Source organism: Gymnodraco acuticeps, unplaced genomic scaffold (genome assembly GCF_902827175.1).
Source record: "Gymnodraco acuticeps unplaced genomic scaffold, fGymAcu1.1, whole genome shotgun sequence".
NCBI classification, from domain to species: domain Eukaryota; kingdom Metazoa; phylum Chordata; class Actinopteri; order Perciformes; family Bathydraconidae; genus Gymnodraco; species Gymnodraco acuticeps.
Window position 1 is genome coordinate 487,215 of NW_022992351.1, and position 11,806 is coordinate 499,020.

The window sequence follows — 11,806 nt, forward strand, 5'->3', positions numbered from 1 at the left end:
TGAAGATTACAATTACAATCAAATACATGCCCAGTGAATATGAGTATGTTGGTTGTATTAGGAATGGTTGACAATAACACTAGATGTTTAATATCTTTGAAAATAACATATGCACTATAACATATCTGTTTTGGACATTTGATATTTTTCTGCATACATTTTTCATAAAAAAGGGGAAAAAAATCATTGGTAATTTGATTTTTTCCCCTGTGGTTTAATTATCCGGTTTTACTAGGTTGTAAAATGAAGGCGCCAACATTAATCAATTGTAATTTTGACTGTGCATGGATGAACTCCTCACATTTCCAACATCTCAACCCCAACAGCATCATCACCTCAACTGACACCTATCAACAACACACACACACACACACACACACACACACACCTCCATACATCCCTATTTCATATGAGTTAAACTCTGTAACCCCTGCATCTGCCCAATGGGCGAGAGGAGCCGTCAGCGTCGAGCCCTCCCTCATCTCTCTCTCTCTCTCTCTCTCTCTCTCTCTCTCTCTCTCTCTCTCTCTCTCTCTCTCTCTCTCTCTCTCTCTCTCTCTCTCTCTCTCTCTCTCTCTCTCAGCTCTGACTGTCCACAGCGCACTGATAAAGGAAAGGTCCGATGCAAGCATCCGACCCAGCACAGAGTCACACAGCCGACCGAACTGCAGCAAGTCCCGCATCTGCCAACATTTGGCTCGAGCTTTGATTCGGATAAGGATAAGTCTTTGGGGGGCTGACTGGAGAAGTGTCATAACCGACATTAGTTGCTCTTCTCAGGTGAAACTCCTGTCGGCAGCCACAAGTGCTCAGTGGAGAGTCTGGTGCGCACATGGCACCGAAAACGCGCACCTCACACTCCTGACAGTTGCAGGTTAATATGGAGCCACACACTGGATAATGAGGCCTACCTTCTGAATGGGTGCTTAACCTACTTCACATTAAATCTCGTCTTTTAAAGCCGGTCTTTGCCCTCCTCAAATCTTTTATTTTTCGGACATTTTTGTTGGTTAAAAAAGAGCAGAACCATGCTGGGTTTAAACAGGATTCTGAGCCTCCGGGCTTCCCGGATTCGGAGCAGTAGTTCGCCCGTAGCCAAGCTCTCCCCCCGGTCTTCTTCATGCCAAAACTCCGGTGCCAGTTCGAGGATTTACTGTGCGTGTCTGCTGCTCCTGCTGCTGGTGACGCCTCGGGTGGACTCTTCGTGGTGGTGAGTACTGTCTGCACACATCACACCTACATACCTGAGATTTAACCTGGCCGAAATGTACTGTATTTGAATATTATTTGAAATAAACATTAACAAAGAAACAATTAACATTAATATGATCAGGCCTATTATTGATCTTAATAATTTGAAACGGAGCTGGGATTTTTGACAAGCGTTCATTTTTTCGTTAAGATTTTAAAATGCCATTACAGCATTTATTTTCCAACAGCAGACAGACAAGGCCAGTATTACGTTTGAGGATCGTTAATTTATTATCGCGGACTCACTATACTGTACGCGATTAAGTAATTGTTACTTTTAGTATTTATTTAAGCTATTCATTTTTGTGTGCATTTTTGCGGCAAAAAAAAATCCAAATGCAATTGGTTTCATTGGCAATTATTAGTCATGAAAGTATTGCCCTATTAATTTTTATTGTGAAATAACAACACAGAGAAACAATGAATGTGCTTTTTCTGTCAACACTTAATTCAATTCAAAATTACATGCGCCTGAAAAAAATGGCTAAAACACGATGAAGCATTGCAAGTGTAAAATCTAAATTATGATTTTGTAAACTAGAGTCAATCTTCTTTAGGATTGTGTTTCTAGAAGCATTTTCTTTTTGTGTCAGATTGTTGGCCTGCCACATTGAGCAATAATAATAAAGCGATAAATGTAATTTATTTTGGCGCTGTTGGCTGAGCGCGTTTTCAACTCAGCTGGGGCCTGCGTTCAACAAGGCAGAGCAGTCATTAATTCACCAGGTACCACACACACATGCACACGCACAGGCCCGCGCACAAACTTCACTAAAATACCCCAAAACCAGCCATCTAGAGCATAGGTGAGGGGTGAAAAAATATCTCATTGCCTGCACAATAACATAGTGAAAATGTCCATGTGTGTGAGTGTGTTTATAGGAGAAGTGTCTGTGTGTGGGCGGGTATGGGGGTGATGGAATGCCTAATAGTTTGTGTAGATTAAAAGCAGTTATGGGGAGTAGTGGGAGAGAGTGTGTGTCATGGCTTTGGCGGGGCATTATTGGCTTTGAGGGGAATTTAGTGCAGGAGATACTGTATCTAACTGTTTATCAAAGTTCTGTTGGTGTACAGTAAGTGATGATATGGATAGATCGGGGACTTTAACACCACAGAGGGGGTCGCAAAGATTATTGTGGCATGTCACAAATTGACAAATGTTGGAAAAAAGCATGTATTATGTCATTCAAATACATCATAGCAGATGCTCATTGCAAACATGAATTAAGATTTCTTGTGAAATAAGAGAACCCACAGTTTTTATTAGGTGTCTGAACGAAAAGCGTTGCGCATGTCTTGGCCAGGAAGTTGCAAGTAACAGAATAGCAAACTGACTTGTCTGTTGTATCTTAAGAACATTTGACAGGAAATCCCAAGACTAAATTGAAATAATTTGTACTTTTAATGACTTTTGCTACAAAAGTGTTTCTTGTGTGATCCAATAAGGCTTGAGAGAACGACAGGGCAACAATACGCCAATGTAATATCAGCCTGCGTCATAGAAGCCTTTTCAATTTGTGTCCTACTTGTCTCTCTTCTATGATTCACAGTATAGTCCCAAGGCTTTACAGCATGTTGTTTTAGACCTGGGGATAATGATTTACCATCCTATAAAATCCACAAGTCCTCTTGACTCTCAGAGCGAAAGAGAGAAAATTAAGTGTGAATTGCTGCTCTGGGCCTTTCCTTTGATGAGCACTCTGTTCCTATTCCTCTTCTCTAATCCCTCTCTGGGGAGCAGAGAGCCTCCAGTCTCCATCCTCTTGCCCAGCCTCGTAAAACTCGACCACACAGCTACACGCTCCCTGACCTCCACCAGCTGACCCGCCAAAGCCCCGCAGCCACCGAGATGCACACAATGAGATCTAGAGTATATTTTGGGTAAGCTTGAGGGAGCATTTATCTTGTTAGGATACTGTAAGTCTGTTTTATTAGGGCAGGAAGAAAGATTGGAAGAGACACACAAGAGAACTGTGAGTTAGATAAGCATTAGTGGGAAAAGGCAGAAGACAATACAAATAGTAAATGCGGTCTTAGCTTGACAGGGTTATTGGAGGACCCAGACTTTGTGCTCTGATTTGTGACGACACGATTTCAACTATCCCATTGGGAAACATTAAACACACATGCAAGTCTTGTGGGAAGAGGTTAAGTGCTTATTTATTTGAAGAGCGGAGTAAATGGTTTCCACTCCCCTCCTGCTCGCAAACCTTAAACTGTTAAGTGTAGTGAACTCTGACTCACAGAGGACTGTTACCGCAGCTCTCCTTCAAGCCACTCACCACCTTTGAGTGTGTGTGTATCCACATGTGTACACACCTACTATATGAGGGCGCCTATCTGTGCTCATTTATTGCAATATATACCATCAATCACTCCTGCACCACATATTCCACAAGTCTTGAGTGAAGATGGTGATTTAGTTCCAAACCCCCTAGTAGTTTCTTGTGTGTTTTTCCTCCTCAGGTACATCGGTGCTCTCGGGGCCCGTGTGATCTGCGACAACATCCCAGGTTTGGTGAACAAGCAGCGGCATCTCTGCCAGCGGCATCCAGACATCATGCAGGCCATCGGCGAGGGCACCAAAGAGTGGATCAGAGAATGCCAGCACCAGTTCAGACACCACCGCTGGAACTGCAGCACGCTGGACCGCGACCACACCGTGTTTGGACGTGTCTTGCTACGGAGTAAGTCCATGGGTGTGTCTACACGTCTTCCTGTTTGATTACTGACTGTTTAGCCAAAGAGTAGAGATACTGAACCTGAACCCCATCTGCTAAAATCTCACCCCTCATTCTCATCCCTTTTCTTCACTTTCGCTGCCTTATCTCTCCATTTTCCTTTCCACCCTTCTCCCCTTGCTCTGTTCTTTCTCCAATCTTTCCTTCTCATGCTGACGTACGCTGGTGCTCCGTGTTTATAATCGCTAATGGACTGTTAATGCCGTATGCCTCGTCAATAAACACACAGGCTTCGAAACGCGGGCTTGTTGTCATTTTGTTTTTCCACTTCTGCCAGACCTCTCTGCTCTGCAATAGATTCATGCCTACACACATATGTACACAGTCAAACATGCATTTAACAAAATACATATTTTCCTAGTTGCTTCTGCAAGTACAGTATAGTTCCTCCTTATAGGGGCCATCTAACAACACAGTGTGAGTCATAGCTTAGGAACATGGCCTCTTCATCGAAACACCTGATAGCCTAGGTGTCAGCTGGTTATTTTGCACACAAAAAAAATGTATGACTGTTTCATAAGTGGTCTAATCTTATTACAGCAGTTTATTGTAGTTGATTTGGTTCTAGGGTGCACAAAATAAGGGGATTGTGACTTAGCATCTGAGATGTTATTGTTTCTCATCCATCCATTCTCAGCATGGACGGGGGTCCACGATGTATGAAGGAAATAGCAGATATAGAGATACAGGCTGGAAGTGTGTGTGTGTGTGTGTGTGTGTGTGTGTGTGTGTGTGTGTGTGTGTGTGTGTGTGTGTGTGTGTGTGTGTGTGTGTGTGTGTGTGTGTGTGTGTGTGTGTGTGTGTGTGTGTGTGTGTGTGTGTGTGTGTGTGTGTGTGTGTGCGTGCGGTGGAAAAGAATAAATATTAATGTAGATGTAAATATTTAGAGAGATATTCCCAATGTCAGACAAACGGCGCAGGTTTGAATGATGACAAGCAATGCCCTCCTCCTTCCTCCCCCACATACGCCCCCCCAGCAGCACCCACTACCCCCTTCTCCTCACCCACGGAGATGGAATGGGACATTCCAGGGAATACAGAGCGAGCAGGTTGAATCACACAGACTCCTCTGGCCCCGGCTAGTTCAGATAGGTCTGCAGACTGAACCTTGCTTTCCGATACAAAGTGCCCCGCCCTAAGTCATGTCTAAATATTACTATATCAGATAGTTTTGTGATGTTGGCTTGAAGTGCTGGTCCTTGAGTGTCTTTTGAATGAACGCACAACATCTTGCTTTTCTCGTGTATTAAGAGGTTGATTTGTCGGATGAAAACATGATTCGTAAATCTGATGTGTTGATAGTTCCTATATATACTGCATAGCATGAGGATTATGGGACGTTTGCTACAGCATTTAAATTCTTCGACTTGAGGTTCTGATCAGACTAAAACTAAAACTTTCCATGTAGACAGGGGTTAAACATTCTATTATTAATGTTAGCCTGAAGGCGGGGCTAAGAAAGATTTAAGTAGGGTCCAAAATAGAAAGAGTTCATCAGCTGGGGAGCATGAATGTGATTTTTGTAAGCTTTGTAAATGAAAATGTTGCTTTTTGCTTGCATTTCAAAAAACAAGCCAACTCAACCGCAAGAGCATGGTGCAGCACACAGACAATGGACATCACACACATTTTGCAAACTTCATGTCTTGAATAAGATTCGCAAAATGAAAGTACAGTTTTTCGTGGAAAATCTGTACCCCATCTCCAAGTGACTACGTCATGTTAGTCGAGTGGAGCTCTAACAAACAAGATCAGCTAAGAATTCACTCTGCAGCACTTTAATTAATGAATTAATAAATAACAACACATGAGCTTTTAGCGTTCTGTAGGATTCCCAAATATTCCAACCCCTGCGAGACATGTTTACTTTTACTTTACAAGGTGCACAGATCATACAAAAGAGCAATTTACTCATTGGGGAAACTAAAATGTAACTTTAGGTGCATTCCTTTCTTCTATCTGAAATAACATTTGAGTTGCTTTAACTTTTATGTTGTGTGAGAGTACAGAGGAACCAAGTGAACACCATATGTCTGTTAGGCTGTGACTAAAGGTGGACAAGTTCTTCTGTCTCTGGCTGTTGTCTTTTGCGAAATCCACTCCCACGAGTGCTGCAAAAACTGTGACTAACTACTATATCTAATTCTCTATGTGTCTTTGGCCACACAATAGATGAGTCATATTGTAAGGAACTAAAGAGACCCGAAAAGCACAGCAATGGTAGAAAATGCTGTCATGACATCATCCTGGCGCTGATTAATGGGGTATCACTGTGTCTGTATTTAAACAATTTATGTGAGCAGAGAAGAGCCCCGCAGCTGGGATTATTTCCATGATAATATTTAAACAGAGCTGTCCTATACTCCACATCAGGCCTGACATGCCCCCGTCAGCTGCACCTTCATGTCCTGATGGCTCAGGCCCAGACCGGGTTATAGCATTATGTGTATCTGTGAATGCATGTTAACATGTGGGATGTGCAATTTTAAGTCTTTAGATCATAGAGAATCTATTGTATAGCAAAATATGAATTATTGCAATTTCCTGGCTGTGGTTTTTTAACCTACTTCAGTCTAAACTCTTGTTTTCTTTTGTGCTTTCTGTTACTTTCCCAGGTAGTCGTGAAGCAGCATTCGTCTACGCCATCTCCTCAGCAGGAGTGGTGTATGCGCTCACTCGCGCCTGCAGCCAGGGGGAGCTGAAGACGTGTAACTGCGACCCTCACAAGCGTGGACGGGACAGCGATGACAGAGGAGATTTTGACTGGGGTGGCTGTAGTGATAACATCAACTATGGGATAAAGTTTGCCAAAGCCTTTATAGATGCCAAAGAAAGGACTGTCCGAGATGCACGGGCGCTCATGAATCTACACAACAACCGCTGTGGCAGAACAGTAAGTGTTCGATTACAACAACAAAAACACTTTCTCACTTCAATCTTGTGGTATATCTATGCAGATTTGAGCTATTTTGCTTGCCAGAGATTAGATAAATCTGCATCATGAACATAATTTCTACCTGGCTTTAAAATGAAATCTATGTCTGGCATTGATATGTGGCAAAGGAGAAAGTATACCTGTTTTTAAATGCAGTGACAAATTGCAGTGCATTCTGAGTGCATTTTAGAGTTGTCACTTTTAAATAATCAATCTGTAATAACCTCCTCAGTTGCTTAATTGTCAGTGTATACAGTAGGTGGGGTTTCCTATAAATCACTGATAGGAACCAGGTGGGATGCATTTGAAAAGAACCAGATTTTTGGTGAAACTGACAGCCCTTGGGCATTAACACCTTGTGTAAAACAGTTGTTTTGTAGGCGTTAATCCGGAGGGTGCTTATTGAGAAACAGCTTACAGTAACTGATCAAATGTTAGTTCTAAGTATATAATTGGGCCCATTGTAGGTAAACCTTTTGTTTGTGATGGTCACAGCAATAAAAAAGAACATTATGCCAGAAGCGCTTCTGCATTTTGAGAACCAAATGTCATGATGCTTAAAACCACATATCCCTCTTCTCTCTATGTTTTTAGGCTGTAAAGCGATTCATGAAGCTGGAGTGTAAATGCCACGGTGTGAGTGGCTCTTGCACACTGCGGACATGTTGGATGGCCATGTCAGACTTCAGGAAGACCGGGGACTACCTGAGGAGAAAATACAACGGGGCCATCGAGGTGACAATGAATCAGGATGGGACAGGCTTTGCCGTAGCTAACAAAGCCTTCAGGAAGGCCACCAAGAACGACCTGGTCTACTTTGAGAACTCTCCGGATTACTGCCTACAAGACAAAACAGCAGGTATGACTAAACGGAGAGAAGACGAAGAGGGTGGACTGGGCTGAAAGACGCAGAGAGGCAGTTTCTCATGGGTGTTGATGGATTACCCCGACTGTGTTATGTTTTAGGGGTGTTATGTGTATATTGTGTGTATGTTCATGCATGACTAGTGTGTTTGTGTGTGTGAATGTCAGTGTGTGTGTGTAATGGTAGTCGGATAACACATCAGGTCTCCTGTGTGATGTCGGTGGAAGCTAATATCCTTGTACCCTGGGGACATGGTCGTTCTGTGACCACCTGACCTCTATCAGTCTCTGTCAACACACACAGACACACACACATACCTTCATGGACTGAGTTGATCAGCCTTTACACAATGCACCTAGTTAGTTATGATTGTTTTTGATCGGCTGGTTACTGGTTTAAACACCCGGACAAACTCTTACGATATTTAGCATTACCACCTACATCAATCAGAAGCTATGTGTAGTTATTCCTCATCCTTTGTCTGCCTCTCTCTTCGTCCATCCACCCCCTCTTTCTCACCTTCCCAGTGGAATCCACAGCCTAGGGACACAAGCAGTTAATTTAAAAAAAAAAATTGCTTCTTTCTGTCTGTCACAGTCTCTCCCTCTCTGTCTGTCTGGACTAAGCGTAGCTGGAGGGCAGAGTGGGCCTCAGAGTGTGAGAGCCTGTCTGTCTGTCACGCTCCACTGTCCATTTAACCCCCCCACACACACACCCACACACACACACACACACACACACACACACACACACACACACACACACACACACACACACACACACACACACACACACACACACACACACACACACACACACACACACACACACACACACACACACACACACACACACACACCACACACACCCACACACACACACACACACACGCACACAACGTGGCTTCAAAGGGAGCAGTGGCTTGGGAAAGGCAGTGTAACCATAGGCCACTCTACCAACACCGCATAGTTGTGTGTGTGGGTCTGTTGTTCTATGGGCAGCTTGTTGTGATAGGTAGCAGTTCAAACAGGGACCTTCTCACACAAAACACCAGAACTAATCTCTGTGGGGATGACATTCACATAAGACACAGACTTTATGCCACTGCATTAGGTAATAGCCATAATGTGAAACACTATCATACACTCGACTGTCATGCTACTGCAGATCCAACATCCAACCAAATGAAAAGCTAAAGGCAAATTACAACTGTTATATTGTATTGATGCAAATAACCAGAAGCCCATTCCCAGAACCTAAACTTGTTAACAGTATATTGAGGTCAACACCATTTGTCTAGGCAGAGATGGTTATGTTTTAGCTGCCCTAAGCCAAAGATTGTCATCATGGGTTAATTTTGTCATCTTTCAAGTAGCTGGGCAAACCATTAAAGTCAGCGTCCACACTGTACATTTGGGTCAAAATTATTGGAATTTGTTTACGTTTACAATGTCTCTTTCTTGGTGAAAACAACTACAGAAGGACCATCAAAAAGCTGCACAGTCACAATTGCTGGTAGTAACATCTACAAGTCCAATATTACACTAATTTAATCTATTCAGCTCATCAAACAATTTATCGAATATCAGAAGTGTTGCTAATATATTGTCTTTTTGATTGACTATTTGATGCATCCAATCATTATGAGGACAATAGAAAATGATTCGCCAGTTGTTGTTTTCTTAAGAATAACGGGCAGGGAAGTAAAACATAGCAGACCAGAAACTTGCTTTAGTTAACTTTTAGTTTTTAATATCCAACCTCTTTTGTGCTCTATGCAGGCTCCCTGGGAACGGCTGGTCGAGTCTGCAATAAGACATCACGCGGCACAGATGGCTGTGAGGTCATGTGCTGTGGACGGGGCTACGACACCACGAGAGTCAAGCAAATCACCAAGTGTGAGTGCAAGTTCAAATGGTGCTGCGCCGTGGAGTGTAAGGACTGTGAGGAAGCTGTGGACATACACACATGCAAAGCTCCCAAACGAGCTGAATGGTTGGAACAGACCTGAGGACACGCCCCGCTGCCCCCTGTAATACAACCCCGCCCCTTTTCCCTTTACTACAGGACATCCTGTGGAACATGGCATTCTGGGAAAGATTGTATAAAAGTGCTCTGCGTCTCCGCCCTCCCCTGCCCACATCTTGGTTCATCATTGCATGGCTTTTCAACCTGTCTCTGTGAAAGCACTAGAATTCAGTACCCATCAATATGAATGAACACCCAGAAGCCCCGGTTCGTGAATGGCCCTGTGACTGAACTGCTGGGATCAGAGGATGAACGGTGAAACCAGTGAAAACTTTGGGGTTTGGGTGAATTGGGCTTTTATTGAAGAATTAGTCCAGATGGCTTTTTCTCTAGCGTGTGGCTCTTGGTTAAGAATGGTTTGCTGCTTTCATGATGCTTTAAAGACACATTTTTATATTAACTGAGCCTTCAAACGTATTCAGTATTAATACAACAACATCATATACTCGCATAATTGTTTCTCTTTTTAGGGGGAAATACACTCTTTTCTACCCAAAACGAACACTTGGTTGGACTTTGGGAAGTAGCTTGACAAGTGCACTTTGAGAAGTGATAATCTAGGCATGAGTTTAACTCTGTGTGGACAAGCAGAAGTCCAGGCTATGGACTACAAGAAGACAAGGAGATGGACACTAGATGAATAAATGGACAGATGCATCATTGGGACTTTGAATGCAACTGTATAACAAGAGAGGAAGAAAATGCTTTTTAAAGAGATTTATTTAAATTGTTAAGTGTTGTTTCATTTCTCATCTGCGGATGAGACTGCACTACATTGGCTGACAAGAGGAGAGAGAAGAGCACTCCCATTATTATGATTATACAGTGTACTCTAGTTTCAGTGTGTGAGACGACGAACTGCCGCTGTGGAGAAAAAAGAAGAAAAAAGAGATGGCCTGGATGGTCATTGAGTCACACATAACTACAACATCAGACTGTTTTCCCTTCTCTGCTCTTCAGCTTGCCTGTATAACTGTGTATATTGCCTTGTTCATATGAAATATATGGTGCATTAGTACGACACTGAAATCTTTGTTTTTTGTTCGGACAGACAAACAAAAAGATTGAAGGCAAAAAAAGAGACTAGGTGCAGACAGAGCAGAACTAATCAGTGTGACCGCGCAGGATAGTGAGCAAGTTCCCTTGTATTGCTGTAATAACCTGCCATGTTATTCCCATCACACACACATACACATATATACACACCATCGCCGCTGCTCACCAGCATGAGTTGAGAGACACTGGGGCAGTAATAATACAATCTGTGCCGGTAACAAAGGCTGATTCTGTGTGAGTTGGGGTGGGGTGCGTTATATCAGTCAAGGGGAGGGAAGTGTTTGATTAAAGGCCCAACCTAAACCCCAACCCCTGCTGGCCTCATCCCACCCCTCGCTATGTGGAATTCCAGGTGGGTCCCAGGCTAATGACTAGATGGCTGTAATTACTCTGGGCTGTTGATAGCTGGTGATTGGACATGGTCGTGCCACAGAGGACCTAGTGTGGGCTCCTGCTGGGACCACATTTAATCAAAGGCTTCTTGGCCGGCTTATCAAAGGGAATACTTTCCAGCAATCTTCTCTGCCTCAGCCCCCTCTGCTCCCCAGACTCTCAGTCCAGTTCAATCTTTGTTACATTAGAGCCCAGAGAATCCTGATAACATGAATTCAAAGGAATATTGCACACACACAATGGCAAATTTAAGACGTGCAACAGAACTGCATGCCTTAAGCATTTATTCGTTTTTACTCAGCAAACGTTTTCTTCTGTAAAGCTCTAACCCTGTATGCCGTGTTGGGCAATGTGTGCCAGTGATAAGATAATCTCTCCATGCCCAGGATTGGGACAGGATGCATTCATGTTCAGGACTGATTGGACAAACTAATTCCATGACACAGGAAATGCAAGGATCTGCCCTGCAGGTACCTTGATACAGGAAGCAGAAACACACTCGGATATAGAAAAACAGGCGAAGGACATTGAAAATAC

The 11,806-nt window shown here is 43.2% G+C and overlaps 1 protein-coding gene across 4 annotated transcripts; it reads left to right on the forward strand.

Annotated features, from left to right (window-relative positions):
• Positions 1–614: 614 nt before the first annotated feature.
• Positions 615–10,849, forward strand: LOC117541885 (protein Wnt-2b-A). Of its 4 annotated transcripts, none has more exons than XM_034209168.1 (6): positions 982–1,210; positions 2,993–3,132; positions 3,718–3,950; positions 6,608–6,885; positions 7,522–7,786; positions 9,574–10,849. In XM_034209168.1, the coding sequence occupies exons 1-6, from the start codon at positions 1,121–1,123 to the stop codon at positions 9,801–9,803; spliced, it is 1,236 nt and encodes a 411-aa protein (XP_034065059.1). In that variant the 5' UTR covers positions 982–1,120; the 3' UTR covers positions 9,804–10,849. The 4 variants fall into 4 exon arrangements, with proteins under 4 accessions (XP_034065061.1, XP_034065062.1, XP_034065059.1 ...); XM_034209169.1 differs by having other exon boundaries at positions 3,718–3,938; XM_034209170.1 differs by lacking the exon at positions 2,993–3,132 and having other exon boundaries at positions 615–1,210.
• Positions 10,850–11,806: the final 957 nt, after the last annotated feature.

What these genes read in the sequence shown, in the direction of transcription:
- LOC117541885 (XM_034209168.1), top strand. Translation starts at nt 1,121, where the DNA reads ATGCCAAAACTCCGGTGCCAGTTCGAGGATTTACTGTGCGTGTCTGCT. An exon ending in CGGGTGGACTCTTCGTGGTG is followed by an intron (nt 1,211 to 2,992) that starts GTGAGTACTGTC and finishes TCTGGGGAGCAG; the next exon opens with AGAGCCTCCAGTCTCCATCC. An exon ending in AGATCTAGAGTATATTTTGG is followed by an intron (nt 3,133 to 3,717) that starts GTAAGCTTGAGG and finishes TTTCCTCCTCAG; the next exon opens with GTACATCGGTGCTCTCGGGG.